The sequence below is a fragment of the Notechis scutatus genome, chromosome 1, assembly GCF_049901735.1.
Source record: "Notechis scutatus isolate UNSWTSFEM ecotype Mainland chromosome 1, rNotScu1.2, whole genome shotgun sequence".
NCBI classification, from domain to species: Eukaryota; Metazoa; Chordata; class Lepidosauria; order Squamata; family Elapidae; genus Notechis; species Notechis scutatus.
Genome location: NC_142009.1, coordinates 272030952 through 272050786, shown reverse-complemented (window position 1 = coordinate 272050786; position 19835 = coordinate 272030952). Strand labels below are relative to the sequence as shown.

Here is a 19835-nt window from a genome sequence, read left to right as displayed (position 1 = left end):
TGCCAAAATGTATTGGTAACTCCCAAAATCAATGCTTTCCTGGTCATTTGCAGTTTACCAGCTGAGGTTGAACAAGGCAACAGTCTGCCTTTTTTGTTTCAGCTCTCATCCTATAAACGAGTCCTTTTTGTGGTCTGTTTAATGTCATTTTTTCACTTTTGTTCTGAAAAATTTATATTTAAAAAGGCATCCTTAAACAGAAACATGCATATATCAAGTTTATCTGTTGATTGGTGAACAAAAATGTTGTGACCTGACGTTCATAGGAACCCAGCTCTTATTTTCCTTAGGAGCAACAATTCAGTATTTGCTAATTCAGTGTTTGCAGTGACTTTATAGGACATAGCTACTGTGAATAATGAGATTTTTTTTCTCACAGTAACATCATAGATTTCCCTGTTACAGCTAAAACAAAGTTGATGCCAAGCCATATACTGTTCAGGACATAATAGCAAACAAACCTATTCAAATTTGTCCCCCTTTCTGCCATCATTAATTCTGACACTGATTTCTTATTTGATGTGATACCACTGCTTCTGTGATTTTGAGTTCAGTATAAAGATCTTGCTTTCTATAGCCAGGTTTTTTTCTTCTTTTGGTCTTCTGAGGAGAAGTCCTAAAATAATCTTGCTCCAGATATCTCAATATGCTGTTACAAACACTTAAATTATACTTCTAGTCTGTTCATCCTCCTGCTTGTCAATTGCTGTTTCAATTCAATATTAATGTTCACTTTCCCTTCATGATGCTTTTTCTTGTTTCAAGCAGACATCTTCATCATCTATATCAGAGGTCCCCAAACTTGGCAACTTTAAGACTTGTAGACTCCCAGAATTCTTCAGCCATCCATGCTGGTTGGAGAATTCTGGGAGTTGAAGTCCACAAGTCTTAAAGTTGCCAAGTTTGGAGACCTCTGATCTATATCAACCATTCTGTCTTATAAACATTTTGTTTTCTGATTTTGTCCTTTCAGGCTTACATTGAGCATAATTTCTCTCACTTAGTTTACTTGGGAACATTGAACCTCGTCACAACTATTATTCTTACTAAGGGAATAATCAGTTGTGCATGCCATTGAAATCAGGTGGATGACAATTTAATTGTTCATAGTCATACTGTATATGTTCTGTATGTTTAAAACTACCTTTTCAATATTTTAAGCATCTCGTAGCTTAAAACATGGAAGGTGTGATGTAGTTCAGTGGTCCCCAGCTTTTTTGGCTCTGTGGATCTGGCAGTGGCAGGGGCAAGGGGAGGGATGGTTTCACCCTGGTTCCCAATGGGCCACAGCCTGGAGGTTGGGAACCCCTGATGTAGTTGTTAATTAATACTGCAGCTGAGGTATCTAAGGAAGTATCTGCAGAAGATATGACCTCTTTGGTATGCTTTAGGTTTTTGCAGTGAATTACATTTTCAAATATTTGATTGTAATGTTGATATTAGAATTTTTTGAGCAAATAATATTTGGAGGTCACTCTGAGAATGTTAATGGGCACAGAAAATGTGGGATATAAATTTCACAAAAAATAGACATATTCTGGAAGTGACACACAAAGCAGTTTTAGACTGGCCTCCAATGGAAACTATAGTGCAGCAACGTTTTGCCCAAATTAGCAGTTATAGGAAAACTATAATTGGTTCCCTAAAGCAACGTATACATAAAAAACTCTTTTTTTCAATTGTATCTCCTCTTATCAGTGCCATAAATCTGTAAACTCAGAGAACAATGATTGAAAACTCAAATAAAAGCATTTGCTAAAGAACATTTTCATGTGGGAGCTAAACAAATTACCTAGTTGCACTCCATATATTATATTTGACAGCCACTAATGAAGGATTTAGTTGATAATGTGCAAAGATTGGACTGGAGAAATGACAGCTTTATGGTATTGTTGTTTTTTAAATGGCAAGGTTGCAAACAGCAGATTGTGTATTTTTGAGGCCAGTCATTAAGAAAGTTGCGGGGTGGGGTGGGGAAACAACCTGCTGGACTAACTTTTTTTATTCAACAGTTGATAGAAATTTGAGTTTAATCTACTGACAGCCCTTTAGGGATTTACAATGATTAGCAAAGGTTTTTGACTCCTACTTGTGAACAGCAGCAACAGTAACACAATTCTCCTTGTCTGCCTCCCCACATTATGCTGTTGAGATGAAAAATGTTTGGAGGATAGCCAAGGGTTCATTTTAACCTGAAAGAGTACTAAAGTCTACGCAGTTTGTATATTTATAAAGAATAGCAATCAATATCTGGTTTTAGATTTCTTCAGCACTGCCAGCCTACTTTAGCATCTGGCTTTGGCTGGGGAATCTTTGTATTCTAAATAAAAAAGAAATAGTTCCTGCAAAACTGAGATTTACTCATTTTTGGCATTGGAGGCTTTGTTGGATTTGGCAACCCCAGCTTAAAATAACCCTGGTGTAATACTGGGGGAATGAGTGGATTCTGTGATTGAGGTGGAAACTGTAAAGGCAGGAATCCTTATGCAAGAATACAGCTTGTTCCAACAACTGGGGGCCCATTCAGAGAAAATGGCAAATGAACTCTAGAGTCATTCTTTGCAAAAGCTTACACTCTCCCAGACATGCAAAATTACCGTATTGTTCGCATTATAAGACGCACCTGACCATAAGGAGGAAAACAAGAAAAAAAAATCAGGCAGAGCCTGAGAGGACCACAAATAGGTGTCCTCTCATGTGCCAGCTCTGCCTATTGACTCCTGCACTGTGGGAAAGAGACAGAAGAGGCGGGCAGTGACAAAGACAGAAGAGGCAGGGTTCAGCACTGTAAAAGGACCCTGCTTCCGCGGCCTGGATGCTATTCACCAAAGGACTGGCACTGACGCACAGACATTTCCACCCACTTTTGTGGGGGGGAAATGTGTCTTATGGAGCAAAAAATACCCCTCCCCCCAAGTTTGCGCTATTATTTCCTGGGCGCTAAGGAAGTAGAACATGAAGAACTAATGCATCTAATTAAACTCTGACATTAATTCAGTAAATCACACAGCAGCAGTGTTTTTGCAATACTCTGGATTTTTTTCAGCAGCTTTTCAGTTTCTCTTAGGGGAAGAATTAATCCCTTTTCTTCTCATTTTATCTCTTTCCAGACTTTTACAGCATGGTGTAACTCTCACCTCCGCAAGGCTGGCACCCAGATTGAGAACATAGAAGAAGATTTCAGAGATGGCCTGAAGCTCATGTTACTCCTGGAAGTTATATCCGGTGAGACCATTGTTGTGCAGTAGTTAATGAGCTGGAGTGGAGTAACATCAAGTTTTCCCTGTGATGAAAAACGAAAGAGCCAAGATGGCCGTTGTTTGAATCAGTATCCCATGTGCACAAAGTTCATGTTGGGAAATTTATGGAGAGAAAGAACTTCATAGAGAGAGACAAATACATGGGAACCAATTCATATCCCATATTCATTACCACATGGAGCAAAGCACTTGTTTCATCAGCATCTTTTTATTGTCAGGACATGAAGCATCCAAATAAAACCTGGTGCTTTCTAGACTGGTCATGGCAGTCATGAGAGCCATAATTCAGGATATCTGAACAGTGTCAACTGGGGAAGGGCGTTTCAGCATTGCTTATCCAGCCACAATGTACTTTTCTTAGGGTTGGAAACCAAGTCAGCCAAAGCAGTAGTATCACTTCGATATGTTTTTGTTGGGTCACCTTTCCCAGTTAAGTTTCACTGTGCTGTCCTCCGTAGCTTCCTGTATAGGTAGCCCTCGATTTACAACCACAATTGAGCCCAAAATTTATGTTGCTAAGCGAGATAGTTGTGAAGTGATTTTTGTCCCATTTTATGATCTTTCTTGCCAAAGTTGTTAAGAGAGTCACTGCAGTTGTTAAATTAGTAATACGGTTGTTAAATGAATCTGGCTTCCCCATTGACTTTGCTTGTCAGAAGGTCGCAAAAGGGGATCCACATGACCCCGGGACACCGTCATAAATAAGAATCAATTGCCAAGCATCCAAATTTTGATCACATGACCATGGGGAGGCTGCAATGGTTGTAAAAGTGTTCATAAGTCATTTTTTTCTGTGCCGTTGTAACTTTGAATGGTCACTAAATGAAAGATGGTAAGTCAAGGATTACTTGTATAGAGTTGTGATTGCTCTTCGGCAACCAAAGGGCTAGGAGAGAGCTACAAGTGGCCCTCCTTCCTCTGCAGAATTGAAAAGCAAAACGTTGATTGCTCCATGTCATCTGGCTTTCTTTGAAGTCTTCCAGAACCAGCTGGATTTGTCTCTTGTATTATTTATTCCTGGCTTGTTTATCTTGCTAGTGAAGTGTTCACTCATGCATGGGGAAGAGGAAAGCCTAGAGGAAGCAGCTCATAGGCAGAGGGAAAATAGCCCTCTGGTGTTTTTATTTACAGGATTCTATCATGGACTTATATTTCCTTAATGTTGCGTTCTCCTCTCTGTCTTCATCTCTTTGCCTTTATTGCCTTTTGTTTTGAATGTTCCCTTTCTCTGCACTGCTTTCCAGGTTTTGTTTAGGACTTTGGCATGAACAATTCTTAGCCTTTGGCTATCCAGGAATTCTGGCAACTATAGTACCAACAAATCTAGGGGGTCACTGATCATGGGAAAGCCAAAATGCTTTAAAATATTTTTTGCTGCAATTTAACATGGTAGTTTGCCACATTATATGTAAGCAGATTCCATGGCCTCAATGGTTCCCATTTTCTCTGGTAGAAGCCCTTTTCCTGTCTGGTAAACATGTACAGTTGGCATGTGTCACTGATCTCTTGAAAGTTATAGGACAAACCCTTGCTTTGTTGTGGCATCGTCTGGTAAAGATTACTGTGACTGCCGAAGGAGAGTCAGTTCGTTTTTGTCAGAAGGAAAGGCTCCTGCCTCTTTGAACTTCAGGTTCAGTTGCTTTTGGCAGCAGTTCAAAGTAAACATAGTTATAATGGCTGGACATGCTGCATTTTTTTTTTTTAAAAAGGACACATAACTGAAGAAAACCAAGGGATTGTAGACCGAATCCTTTGTAAGGAAGGAGATCCCATTTATCTCCCTCCAACTTTATTATTTTTTTACTATAAGGTTTTTTGCTGCTGCTGTGTATAAATAACCTTTTGACATAAGAGAGACTTTGGGGGTATGTTAAAGTAGAATATTGGAAATATATACATATAAATAATTATAAATATGCCCCCAAAAGGGAAAGAATGGTTTGATTCAAGCCCATCAGATTCCAGAGGTTCTGTTTCAGATAAAGGATGTTTATTCCTTTTTTTTTGCCTGCCACCAGGCTTAAAAATCTCATGTTTGAAAAGTTTTTGCCCACTTCACACATAATTCATTGATATGATCTCTCTGTGATTATGGTGCAGATATATAAACTTGCAGAGGTAACCCTAACTCATTGGGAGGGGAAGGGGGGAGATGTTACAGTACAAGTGAGCTGCAATAAGCAGAGCAATCAGTTGGTATGTGGCAGGCAAAAAAAAAAAGAATCCTTTTGATGGGTGAAAAGAAACTAGAAGCCTCATAAGCCGTGATTTAGTAGAACAAAACAATGTTTTAGTTATTCTGGATTTCACATTAAAAAAAACCCAGAGGAGTGACTAGGACAAGGCTGGTACATGTTGCTTTACCCTCCTCTGTGGCTCCCAGTGCAGCATATCCCACCAGCCTGTCCACCCCTCTTATTTTCCAGAGCCCTCCCTTCCTCATCTCTGCACTGCCACCCCTGATGTTGTTGCAGCACACTATATTCCCTGGGCCAGCCTGTCCCCAGATCTTCTTCCTATGTTTTTCTTTGCTGCCTCTCCTTCACCATCAGTATCCTTGGCTTTTCCTCTGCTCCCGCTGCCTCCAATATCAAACCATTTGTGTCTGGATGAAAACAACTTCATTTTGTTCCCTGCATGGGCCAAATCTCCCGAAGCATGTATGTTTCCATTCAGGCATAGACCACCCATAATCAGCTGTTCCCTGCAACAAGCATTTTGCACATCTTTAGAAAAAAGAATCCCAATGAAAACTGCCATGACAACTTAGTTCTGCTTTTATTTACTTCTGTATACACTTCCAATTGCCCGCTATGAAGTTAATTGAGCACATTTGTTTAGGCACTTCATTCTGTCTAGGCGAGGCCCTTGGAAAAAGTATATGTATATCACTGTATGTGATATTTTACAGGGGGAAGGAAGCATTGTTGTTTTTGGGACATATGTATTGATATACATGTTAAAGGAAATCATGAGGTCAGTCCTTCTGAAACAATACCAGTTTGGAATTAGAGGCCATTGCATACTTAAAAGGTTCCTCCTTTTATTTTATTTTATTTTTTGTAATTTTTTTTCATTACATAGTTATAAAGCTTACACAATACATTATATTGCTAAAGCATTGACTATAACTATATCAATTAATACAACGTTGAGTAAACATTACCACTATAATATTTAGATAACTTAAACCATTGAGGATTCAAAACAAGAAAAAATATCAATTTTAATTATGATTTAAAATGTGAATAAGCATAAAACTATTTGGGTTTTTTCATCCAGAATTGAATACAACATTAAAAAACACTGCAGGTTATATCAAAGTATTTGATGTACAATAAAGGTTTCGATTTAAAATTGATCACTTACTATTAAGATCTCCACTGTTGGAAAAGAGAAAATAAACAAAGCAAATTTGGAGACAATTTAATTTCATTCCTGCTTGTGACCCTGATATGATTATTTTAGTGTTAATGTTGATCAAAGTACTGCTTAGTATGCGTACAACTTGTCACTTGTGGGAAGTAGTCAAATACATGATTCTTCTACATCAGGGGTGTCAAACTCGCGTTGTCATGGGGTTATCAAGTGACATATCATGACTGTCCCCCCCTTTGCTAAACTGGGTGTGGGTATTTCCAGCATGTGATGCATCCAGCCCATGGGCTGTGAGTTTGACAGCCCTGCCCTACATTATTAAGTGGTATGATCAGGTATTTACAAAATTACAACTGTAAACAAATCCCAATGCGCCAGTTGTGGTTTTACAGCAAAAGAGAAGCAACTGTTTTCTTTGTGTGGTATAGAAATTCTTGGTAGAGGGGAATTTAAAAAAAAATAAATCACATCTTTTTTTCTCAACCTGGCTAGGTGAACGTTTGGCTAAGCCAGAAAGAGGCAAAATGCGAGTGCACAAAATCTCAAATGTGAACAAGGCTCTGGATTTTATTGCTAGCAAAGGAGTCAAGTTGGTCTCCATTGGAGCGGAAGGTAAGCAGCATTTACTTCAAGCAGGAACTGGACAGTAGCAATAATGAACCTGCTTTTATTTGAAACACATTTAATATTAGATGCATTGCTAAAAAATAATGTATTTCATAAATGTGGACTTCACGTTTAAAGACCAACCAACTATAGAATCTTAGAATAGCTAGAAGCAGTTTTTGGCTTCTATCCCTCCATTCATTCGTTACATTCATTTGTATCATACCTAGTCACCAAGAACCAGGTGTATAGACACATGCTAACTGTGTTCCTTCTAAAGGATTATTATCCTGTCTCGTTATCTTTGATTTGGGGGAAGAAGAGAAAAGAAAGAATCCGATGTCTTTGTTCATCTTAGAAAAAAAAATTGCTCATGGATTTACTTATCCAAGAACATGATGAACCAAATTGTCTTCTTAAACATCACAAACTTTCCCCCAAAATACTTGAGCGAAACAGTGTTATGGATGATTACAACTTGATATATCTGAGTAAGGGGAAGGGAAGAAGCAGTCTCTGAAAATGCCCAATGTGCTATAGGAATAGACAGCATTTCAAAAATAAAGAAGATGTATTTATTTATTCACATTATCTAGCTGCCCAACTCAACCAAGTGAATCTATTTAGTTTATGTTGTCTGTTATTCTTTAAATTCAGCATAAGATATAACAAGAACATAGATATAATTAGGTCATCATGTTTCATTATTATATCAAACCTATATAATTTAACAAAATGTATGTGTAAAAATAGAATTAATCCACAACTGCTTCCATTAATGTAAGAATAATTATGAACATACTGTATATGATTCTTGCTGTACCCAATGCATGTGTTTTATTTTGTATTATGTGTTTTTAATTGTACTGTATTGGATTGACTGATAGCATGCTATATGGTGACTGGATTGTGAAAAGGATTATGAACTTTTTCAAACACAGCATTTTGAAAGACCCAGATCACTGTTTTAAAGATTGTCATTATGATAGTAACAAAATAAAAGTCAATGAAGCAGGTTGAATGTTGTTAACATGTCTCAGGCAGAATAAATCATATCAAGCAGGTGGGATTTAACTAGAAATCATGATGGGCCAATAAAAGAGATTTTCTGTGCATATTTTAATACGCACACAAAGTAACATAACCCTAAGCAACATAATTTGTCAAAAGAGTCCTGATATCACTAGTCCACAAGCAGCATAATTTATCAAAAGAGCCCTGATATCACTAGACCACAAGTGATATCATCACTAATCACTTTTTAATTATTATCTTGGCTCCAAAATATCCAAGGAACTATATCAGAAATTTGGAAAAAGAAGAGAAAACACTGGAATTATATATTAATACTTGAATTGGCAATGCCAACATTCCTTAATGTCGTGCAAAAAGGAAACTAAGAAAGAGACACTGACATTTGGAACAATTTTTAAAAGTGAAATCCTAAATAGTGAAACTATTGTTTTTATTGGCTAAATTAAAGCCACCTTATATGGCTTAAAGTACTGCTCACATTCTACAAATTCTGCAGGTTCAAGAAAACATTTCCCTTTGGTTGCTTATACTGCTGCATGCCCCCTCACACTTAGTAGTGGATTTTTTAAAATCCAAAGTAAATTCTCATCAATAGCACAAAAGCAGTCCACATTTTGTAGTAAAATGAACTGCAACATGGAGTGTAAACATATTTTTATTCTCTTGATGCATTTCCGCCATATTTCCTATTTGCATATGAAATAACTTCATGAATCCTCTTTGAAATCCTGATGCAAAAAAATCCTGTGATCCTTCTATGTAAAACAAGAAGATAATGGAACATCAGAGTTAGAATACTATGACAGGGTTATACATTTCAGTGCATTTGGGAGTCCTTTTGAAGAACCCAGTTTTATTATGAATATTCAAAGGTTATTTTCCTTTTGAAAGAACTGAGCACCAAAGAGATGGAAATTATATCTTTATTTGTATATTCTGTTCACAAAGACTTATTGTAGTAAAACCAGTTATATGGAAATATACTCACTAAAGCAGAGCACTTGATTTCCTCTTTCCAGCTGTTCCAGTTCTTCAAACAGCAGTCTGTATCTTTTCACGGACTGAATGTAGATCTAGCTGAACATTTTTCTTTGTTGAGTGTGCTGTGAACAGCACTCTGAGGTCATGAAAAAAGGATAGTGACAACTGTTCTAGATTTCACACCTGAGATATTTCTGCTTGGCTTTTTAAGTATCCTTTGTTATAAGTTTTCACAATTACTTCTTGGAGGATTCAGATCATCATCCTTAGTCTTCAGCCCATATTTCATATTTCTGTCAACTCCTTTTTCTTTTAATGGAGATGCTTCTTAAAGCGTGAAAGATGCAAACAGAATCTCAATTCTCCATTGGTACGAATGTCCCAAATGGTCCCCATTGATTTTTGAGAAAAGGGGTGAGTCCACCAGCTGTACTCAAGATTGTTGACAACCTGCATCTCTCCTATTCCCTACCCTGAACCCCTTTAAGAACTGTTAGCCTTTTCTTTGTTATATCAGAATTCTGGAATTTGCTCTATGCTTAACCCCTGCAACAGAATGAATGTTTTGCATATGAACATATCTTCACATTTGATATAAAGATATATTCCTGACATCAGGGTGACAACATTGGTTTTGAGGTGGAGAACAAGACATACAAGATAGTTACCAACTTTAGCAAATAAAATCCAAACTGTTGCTCTGTATTCATGAATCTGTCTTAAAGATTTCTTTATGACTTACCACATTTTTATTGTTGCAAAATAGTCAGATATTGGAATGAGGTGATAGAAACTGGCAGGAACACATTTTGGACGCAAATTGTTACCCCTGACTGTTTCTTTCAGAATTTGTTTTTAATTATTTCCATTGCTGCTGCTGCTCCTGCTGCCCAGTCATAGATAATATAAAGAACTAAACTGGAAGAGCTAACATTTGAATGAAGACTTCTCCTGTTGGCATAATTGTTAATCAGTCCAGCTGTCCATCATAAATTTGCTGTCTTACTTCTCTTGAAATGCTTTTAGACTGTTGGTTGACCTTATTGCTTGTCACACACTTAGCCAAATGTTTAGATTGGATTTGGCATTTTTATCTACTTATAGAGTCCTGTGACAGACAGATGTTGATGTTTGATAGTACTAAATGTTAAAACAAGGTATCGTTGCAGGATGTAAGCTGTTCCAAGTAAAGCTGCCTTTTGCAATTGACTGATGGTGAATTTGTCAATGCCAATGGTGTTCAAATGGTGCTGTAAGTTGTTTTGGAATTACACCCAAGGCACCAATATTATTGATATTACCTTTATTTTCCTTTGTTGTTGTTATAGTTTGGCACATAGTCAGACTGGATTTGGCATTTTTGTCTGTCTATCAAGTCTTTTCCAATGACCTGGGATAGGCAGATATGGATATTTGATGGTATTGTTATGATTTATCACACAGCCAGATGTTCAGACTGACTTTCTGAAATTTACATCTGACCATATTTTTTATGGGAGACACACTCTTTGTCTGACTCCTGATGAGATCTGTATGTTTGAGCATAGCTCTCATCTTCCTCAGGGTATTCAAGGACCACAACCACATCAAGGTAATGCCTCACTGGGGGCATTGTTATTAGTATTGTTGCTGTTATTATTATTATTATTTTTCCTGAATTAAGAGCTTTATATATGACCTGCTGTTAACACTGATGTGATTTATTGGAGTGAATCCTTCAGCTGATCTAGACCACCAAACTCATAATTTTAAATCCCACGGACCACTAACTGGTTCTGTGGGCATGGCCTAATTTGTGGGTTGGCTTGATAGTCATGTGACTGGCTGGGCATGGCTTGTATGTAAATATTATATTTATATAAATATTGAATTTTTTATAAAAAAGAGCAACTTTTACCCAAAATCAGGCAAAGCAGGCAGGCAGATTGAGTTGCTCACATAATTATTCAGTGATCTATCTATCTGCCATCGGCTAACTCAGTCTGTCACATAAAATTTGCTTGCAAGCAAACTCATAAAATTAACTCACAACACACCATGTATGTAAATATTGAATTTTTTATTTAAAAAAAGAGCAACTTTTACCCAAAATCAGGCAAAGCAGGCAGGCAGATTGAGTTGCTGACAGAATCATTCAGTGCTCTATCTGCCATCGGCTACCTGAGTCTGTCACATAAAATTTGCTTGCCGTGAGTCTGCACTGAATAATAGAACCTTCAGTCCTAAGGGAGGTTCCACTATGCTTAAAAGCAGAGCTGAAGATCTAAAAACTAGCTAGAAAGCAAGAAATCCAACCATTTCCTGCTTCCTAGCTAATCTAAATCTCCTGGCACAGCAGAACAGCTGATGGTCAGAAAAAGGAAAAATAGCAATTTAGCAGGCAAGTTTGCGGGGTAAGGAGTGAGTGCGCAGAGAGGGTTTGCGTGGGCCATGTGGGCGGCACAGCCTTGTGTTTCTGCGCAGCCTGGATTAATTGCTTTTGGGGGAGTGCTCTGGGGGTGAGATTTCTCTGCGGCCCACCAAAATTTTCTTGCGGCCCACCAGTTGGCGACCACTGATCTAGGCAATTCTTTTGAACTGCTGAACATTCCAAAACAATAGTGTCTGTCTGCTAGGCAGGTAGATATAAACACCTTAACACTCGTTAATATAGCTTAAGGTAGTGTTATTTGCATTGGGTGGGCACGATAGACCTTTTTTCATGTAATAGGGTAATCAAGCTTGAATTAAGTAAAAGAATTAACGCCTTTCTGGATTAAACAAAACAGTTTTTTTTCTTATCACATAACACTGTTAGTTCGATGCAAAAATACCCGTTATATCCCAAACTGTGTAATGAACGACCATATAAATAAATCCAGTGGCTCTACCACCCGCATTTCATTTCTTTGCTCTTTAAGAAATCACAAGATTCTGTTGTTTTGCTGTAAAGGAGGATATAGCTGCTTCTCTATGGAGCTCTAGGTGGAGCAGAAATGTTTATGTGCCAGCATTTTATTGTTAATTTTCAGCTGCAGGTTCTCAGCTATTAGAGGAACTGATTAGCTGATATCTTGGGGGGAAACAAGATCTGATGGGAATCTCTGAGCATCATATTGACCAGAAAGACAAACGGGTTTCTTTCTTTTGACTACCTTCAAGATTCTTCTACCAGTTGATAGGAACTGAACTTCCTTTTGTGTGCTGATGTGGACACAGGCATTGGGTAACACCAGTAAACAACCAGCCTATTTCTAAATATTACAAATTGTGAAAGGAGGCTAATTCAGCCAACCAGATCATATTTTTTAAACATTGACTGAGCCCAGCTGTTGTTTCTGGTTTTTAAAAACAGATTCTCAAGCTAACCCTCTGAAAGCAGGATGTGCTAAAGCTTAAACTGTAAATTGTCTTGAGCAGTCAGACAGGAAGGCATCATATACATCGGTCAAATAACAGGAACAGATCAGACATCCAGCCCTTGCTTATCAATGGAGACGGAGTGGAGCAAGTGGCCAGTTTTAAGTTTCTGGGTGTTACCCTAAAAGAGGACCTGACCTGGGGTGCCCACATTGCAGCCCTGGTCAAAAGGGCCCAGCAGAGATTATACTACCTGAGACTTCTCAGAAAACAACTGAATGAAAAACTGCTGGTGACCTTCTACCGCTGCACCATAGAGAGTATCTTAACTTACTGCACCTCTGTTTGCCACTTGCACAGTGGCAGATAGGAAAGCACTCCAGAGAGTTAACGTCATTGCCCAGAGGATCATTGGTTGCCCTCTCCCCTCTTTGGAAAAGCTTCATAGCTCCCGCTACCTTAAGGAAGTTCAAAACATTCTCAAAGATCCATCTCATCCTGGGAACCCTTTTTTCGAACTATTATCATCTGGCAGACGGTACAGAATAATAAAAACTAGGACAAATAGACTGAAAAACAGCTTCTATCCCAGGGCAGTAGCTCTTTTGAATTCCACTGTGTAGTGCAGTGTTGGTGCAGAGTTGCGGGTTTTCGGTTCAATGTGTGGAGTGTGAAGGATGTGTGTTTGTGTTTATTTTCATGGTCATGATGTGCACTGAAGATGGTGTTTGATTTCCTTGTACGAGGTGCAATGACAATAAAATAAACTAAAACTAAAATAAACAAATGGAACTATATTAAAAAGAAAACCAAACCATTCAACCTCAGACTAGAGAAGCAATATGCATTCAGAGAATTTGGATCTTTTTCTCCTTGGTGGATGATTGCTGATCTTCTTCATAAGTCCAGAGAGTTTTTATGTGCCCTCTGCCCCTCTTCCCACCATAGGTTTCAGGGGGTATCTACCTCTGCTGTTGGATTAATGGTTCTTTTAAGAACATGCTTATTTATTTTTAGTTGTTCAACTGCTACATTTTTTTTACAGAGATTGTTGATGGGAATGCAAAAATGACCCTTGGCATGATTTGGACCATCATCCTTCGTTTTGCCATTCAAGATATCTCAGTAGAAGGTAAATCCCAACAGGTTCTCATCTCTTCCGCGGATAGTTATGATGAGGAAAGTGTATATTATGAGCTGCCTCAAGGAAAGAACACGAAACCTATACTCTGAATGAAGGATACTTGCACGTCAGCTGGAAGTTAGTGTCTCTGCTTGATTAATTGCACTGAGGTATCTGAAAGATGCTGATTCTATTTGCAAAATGCAGAGTTAAGGAGTTCCAAGTCTGGATTCTCTCACTTGGCAGAAGAATGATGGACACAGGCTGGCAGCTTTCATGACATTGTAGAGCAGGCTTCACTTTATTATTCTGAACCTGCCTAGGCATTAAGGTCTTCAGGGAAGGCAGAGTTCTCTTTCCAAGCTCTTTTTGCCTGTCCACACTTTGGAATAAGCTTCCTCAGGAATCTCGGTTTGTTTAGCTTTCTGAAAGAGCTTCAAGAGATGCCTCTTTAGTTTGGCCTTTTTATTCACTTAGTATTATTTTATACTTAGTTCATCTTTGTAATTATTGTGCTACGTTAATAGTTGTGAACGGATTTGTTTTATATATGCGGCAGCATGTTGATAGTCCTGAGAAAGAGAAAGGAAGATCTGATTTTAGAGCTGGGTCTGCATAGCCCTTGGATGTGTGACCATTAAAAATTAGAGGGCTGGGAAGTTGAAAACAGCCCCACAGAGGGGGAAAAAAACCAATAGCAAATTAATTCCATGTTATTGTCAATAAAACTACATGGGCATGTTCACATAATCACTGAGTATTTGCATTTGACGGAAAGCAAATTTGACTATTTCTCTGTATTATTTTACTCAACTAAGTGCTTTTGAAAAGAGTTGAAAGAACAGCATTCTATATTTATAACCTAATTTTTTAAAGTTTAAAGAAACCTTAAAGAAAGAGCATTTCAAATGAACACTGTGGTATGGAAACGCAACATCAGTGGCAGTTTTTCACTTTCAGGTGCCAAGTGCCAAAAGCATCATAAAATCTCAGTGAGGGAAAGGGGTATGGGAAAAATACCAGTGACTGTACTTTACATTTTTAAAATAAGACTGATGTACCTTAAATATTTAATATTGAAGCCTATATTTGATCTAGTCTAGTGGTTAAGGCACCCAGCTAGAAACCAGCCTTAGGCATGAAAGCCAGCTGGGTGACTTTGAACCAGTCATTCATTCTCTTCTTGGTTGCTGTGAAAATAAAAATAGGAAGGAGTATTCCATAGGTTTGCCACCTTGAGTTATTTATAAAAATAATGAAGATTGGATGTAAATAACAAAGTAAATGTAAACATTTATTTTTAAATATTAAATGCTGCACTCTCTCAGTCACTAAAATAATGCAATGCATATAATCAAATTGATCATAACCTTCACAGCAATATTTTTATTAAGGCAGTTCATCTTAAAAAGTTATTGAGCATTCTAAAGCTTGCACCTAATTATCATAACTTTTGAGTTGAGTAAACTATTACTACTTTCATTGCTTGGTTGCTAATTTTAGTTTGCATTTTATTATTATTAGTATTGTTATTATTAATTAAAATTAGCTGTGGCTGTTCAATCCAGAAGACTCTGGGCTACTTACTTTTATTTTACTTTTTACTATTTTACTCTGAGCTTTCAACATAAAACTAGTTCTTGGGGGATTTGGAAGTGCAAATGAAAGGGGCCGTCTACATTCTCTTCAATGGCTTCAAAGGTCAGAATGATCAAAGAAAACTTGGAACTAATGCTTGTATCTTTTTTTTCTGCAGAGACATCTGCGAAAGAAGGCCTTTTGCTGTGGTGCCAGAGGAAAACTGCCCCTTACAAAAATGTGAACATCCAAAACTTCCATATTAGGTAAAGAGCATAAAGAGCAGTTCCCTGAAAATATTGCTTTTCTGATATGTCACATACCTCAGTTGCACAACCAGTGCCTGTCCCGAGTTGAAGAAAAAGCTCATTTAAAAGATTTGAATGCTGCTTAATGATCAACTCAGCTTTTCTTAAACCTCACATTAAGAAACAGGCCACACCCACCCCAGGTCCACAAAGGGGGAAAAACGTTGCAAAATATCACGTGACGGCAATGTGACGCCGCGAGTCACGCACAGGCCACGCCCACCCCAGGTTCACAGGGGGGAAAACGTTGCAAAATATCACGTGATGGCAATGTGACGCCGTGAGTTTGACGCCTGTGACTTAGATGGAGGAAGATGGAGTGTTTGTGCTCTTCCAGTTCAGGATTTGAAGGCTTTGACTGGCTGAAAGGTTTCTTCCTCTGTTACCGTGGCATCAGACACATCTTCAGGACTGACGTTTCTGTCAAACAATGTTGCATTGATGCAACAGAAACTTTGCCCCTTTTTACATGTGTGTGACAACATCCCTGCGAAACAGTTGGACCTTGTATCACAAAAACACAATGCTGCTTTCATAATTTGTTGTTTGCTGACCCACATGCAATTCCCCCTGGTATGTATGTTAAAATGCGGAGGCTTTAAAAAAAAAACTTTTATCCAGCCAAGATAAAGATAGGACCAGTTCAGACTAAATTCCCACTTTGCTAAACTAAAAGTTGTCAAGATAAACATGAACGCTGAGCTCATTTTCCTTCTTCATCTGTTAAGTTAAACAACAGTTCTTTGTTATACTTGAAACATGACAGCAATGTCGTTTCATGTTGGTTTATTCAATGTGCAAATGGAAAGCTAATGTTATGCTGTGGTTTAGCAATCTATGGAGAGATGATGAAAAGAACTTTTATAGGACTTAAAGTTATATACAGCAACATGTAAAATGGCTCTTACATTACTTACAAAGTAATTAATGCAAACTAATGGGTTGAGAAGCCAAGGAAGGGAATGTAGTTGCTACTGCTGTTTTTCTTCCTTTATCGTTGCCTGACAAGAGGCTTCACTCATATAAGACATTCATTTCAAAATACACATTTCTCTACCAGACCTGTTTCTATCTATGTTTCTGTATACCTTGGTTTTGAAAGCTTGAATGATAAAGCTAGGCATGAGCTGATCATTAACAGTGGTTGATCCCAGCAGCCCAGAATGGAAGTAATGCATCATGTTCTAATGACGTGTTTGTGTATTTACTTTCTCTACTGCTCTCCTCCTCCTGAGCCATTGAAATATAGTTAGTCAACACAACTGCCAAAAATCTACAAAGAAGTAGAATGTAAAGGAATATTATATCTTGAAACCGAGCGAGAGATGTTGAAATGCTTATTCTTTCCTCTCTCACCTCAGTTCTGTTAAAGTACTCGAGTAATGACCACAATTGAGCCCAAAATTTATGTTGCTAAGCAAAACATTTTTTTTAAAGTGAGTTTGTCCCATTTTATGGCTTTTCTTGCCACATTTGTTAAGTGACTCACTGCAGTTGTTAAATTAGTGAAGTGAATCTGGTTTCCCATTGACTTTGCTTGTCAGAAGGTCGCAAAAAGGGATCACATAACTCCAGGAACGACTGTCATAAATGTGAATCAGTTGCTAAGCATCCAAATTTTGATCATGTGACCATGGGGGATGCTGCAATGGTCAAAAGTGTGAAAAACGGTCATAAGTTCACTTTTTTCAGTTCTGTTGTAACTTTGAATGGTCACTAAGTGAACTGTTGTGCTGACTACCTATATATCAGTAATAGCGAACCTTTTTGTTGTGGTGTGCCAAAAGCATGCATGTGCTGGCACCCAAAATGCAATGCACCCCGCCTCCCTGTGCATGTGCACGCAACAACACTGCCGCCCGCCACCCTTTACCTGCAGACATACACACACCTCCCAGCTGATTTTTGGCCCGTTTGAGGCCTTTTTCGGCCTCCCAGAGGCTTGAGGGAAGCCTCTGCAGCCTCGGGGGGGGGGGGGGAAAAATGAGCCTTCCTGGAAATACCAGAAGTGCCCGTTTTCAGCCTCCGGAGGGCCTCTGGAGCCTGGGGAGAAGCCGTTTTCATCATCCGGGGGCTCAAGGGAAGCCTCTGCAGCCTTTGGAGGCCGAAAAACAGGCCCATTTTGTCACTTCCGGTATTTCCGGAAATGGTTCTTCAATATTGCTTTACACATACCTCTTAAGTTATTTCCACTGGGTTTTCTTTGCCTCCTGATAATACCAGAATCCCAAAGCTATTCCTTGTACCTTTCACGTCCACTTAAATGTTAAGTGGCTAGTCCTTCTTCCCCGAGAAGCACAAGCACTTTCAGCCAAAGCACAGCCAGGGAAGCATTTCCCCATTTCCAGCTGCCACAATATTGAACTAGTTTTGAGATGGGCACAGTGACTTTTGAATGATGGGGATGTGCTTATGCCCACACCATTAAAATTCTCTTCCCAAAGCATAAATCTCTTATGCCCTCATCCGAATGGTATTTCTGTTTCTTGAGCTTGAATAGTTGTGGCAGATAAAGACAAAAAAAGAGTGATTTACTGTGAACTGTTGTAAATCAATGACTACCTGTAAATAAATATATTTCGCTCATTTGAAGAAAACAGCTCATGTGTTATGTCACAGTATTCCTTTTTACATCTGTAGACAAACTAGAATAATTGTTTGCCAAAATCTGAGAAAAGGAAGAGCAAACAATAATTTAACATTATTTTATCGGATATACCCATTATTAGTGACCGATAAAACAATATACCTTATTTATTTTTATTCCACAGTCTACTTTGGTACTAGGTGCCAGGTCCTTCTAAATATGAAACTGGTTGACCTTTCAAAAATGAATAGAAACTTTGATTTAATTCAAGTACAATTAATCTCTAGATGGCCAACTTATTTCCCGCCCCCCACACACACACACTTCATGTTGGCCCTCAGTTTGAATTGCCCCTGATTGTTGGTTGTGCTGGCTCAGGATGAAGAGATTTGTAAGTTAATAGCATTTGTAATTTTGGAAGATAGCAAAAGCACTTAGACTTATATACCGCTTCACAGTGCTTTACAGCCCTCTCCAAGCAGTTTACAGAGTCAGCATATTGCCCCCAATAATCTAGGTCCTCATTTCACCGACCTCGGAAGCATGGATGGCTGAGCTGGTGAGACTTGAACTGCCAAACTGCTGGCAGCCAACAGTCAGCAGAAGTAACCCGCAGTACTGCATTCTAACCACTGCCCCACCAAGGCTCATGCCATCTAAACCAGCTATATTCTCTCTGCCCAGTTGTCTGCAAAGAGAACACTATTGTTTTTAGATTTCTTCAGTTTGCTTTCAAATTTGTCCCCTTGTGGTCCTTGGGCATCTTGAAAAATATCTAATTGTGTTTCATCTCTCTTATAGCTGGAAGGATGGTCTTGGTTTTTGTGCGTTGATCCACAGACATCGTCCAGAACTTATTGATTATGGAAAACTAAGAAAGGTACTGTATTAAACTTTGGGGCTGTCTCAAGTTTATAGATCCCCAAAGAATAAAACCTTTGGATAATTTTACCTAAGATGAAATAGATTCTCTGAAAAGCTCAGATATATTTTGAGGCAGTCTTCTTTGACTTGATGTTCTCCAAATGTGCTGGACTGACTCCCATTTCAAAACACATGTGGAAGGCACCAGGTTGGAAAGAGAAACGGTTATATGCTGATGAAGATCTAGATTAACAGCAGATTGACAGTTCCTTGGCCTTCAGAATTCTAGCTCAGGTAATTCAAATGCTTTAATTTGCAGAAGGTTAGAAAGATAGCAGTTTGTGACATTTCAATAATGTTTAACATGTGTTTGCACAAATGTGTATTTAGTGTTTTTAAACATAATACAGTTAAATGGGCTTTTCAGAAGGAAGGCATGGCTGCTAAAGCTGAATATCTATTACATCTGATTTTATTTGCATCAATTTACAGATTATATGTAATTGCACCCATGATGTAAATTCAGTCAATTGTTGAAATTATTTTTGATACAGTTGGATTTATCCATCATTTTGGGAAGGTATCTAAATGGAAAACATGTCCACAATTTCTGAAGTTCACTTAACTGAGTCTGATAAATCACTGTGATTATAACATTTGTTAAATCGCAGCCATCTGCAATTTAAATCCTATTGCCGATTCTGACTAAAAGTTTTGACACTCATTTAATTTATCAGTAAGTTCTAAAAATGCTTTTCCTCAACTGTCTCTAAGTT

The 19835-nt window shown here is 38.2% G+C and overlaps 1 protein-coding gene across 7 annotated transcripts in view; it reads left to right on the top strand.

The window, feature by feature from the left end:
- Window positions 1-19835, top strand: part of ACTN1 (actinin alpha 1) — a 119796-nt gene that overhangs the window by 60057 nt on the left and 39904 nt on the right. For all 7 annotated transcript variants that reach the window (XM_026671127.2, XM_026671130.2, XM_087951592.1 and 4 more), the window contains exons 2-6: window positions 3111-3225; window positions 7131-7250; window positions 13645-13731; window positions 15479-15566; window positions 18997-19075. In XM_026671127.2, coding sequence (XP_026526912.1) covers window positions 3111-3225; window positions 7131-7250; window positions 13645-13731; window positions 15479-15566; window positions 18997-19075 — 489 coding nt within the window. The remainder of the gene's footprint in view (window positions 1-3110; window positions 3226-7130; window positions 7251-13644; window positions 13732-15478; window positions 15567-18996; window positions 19076-19835) is intronic.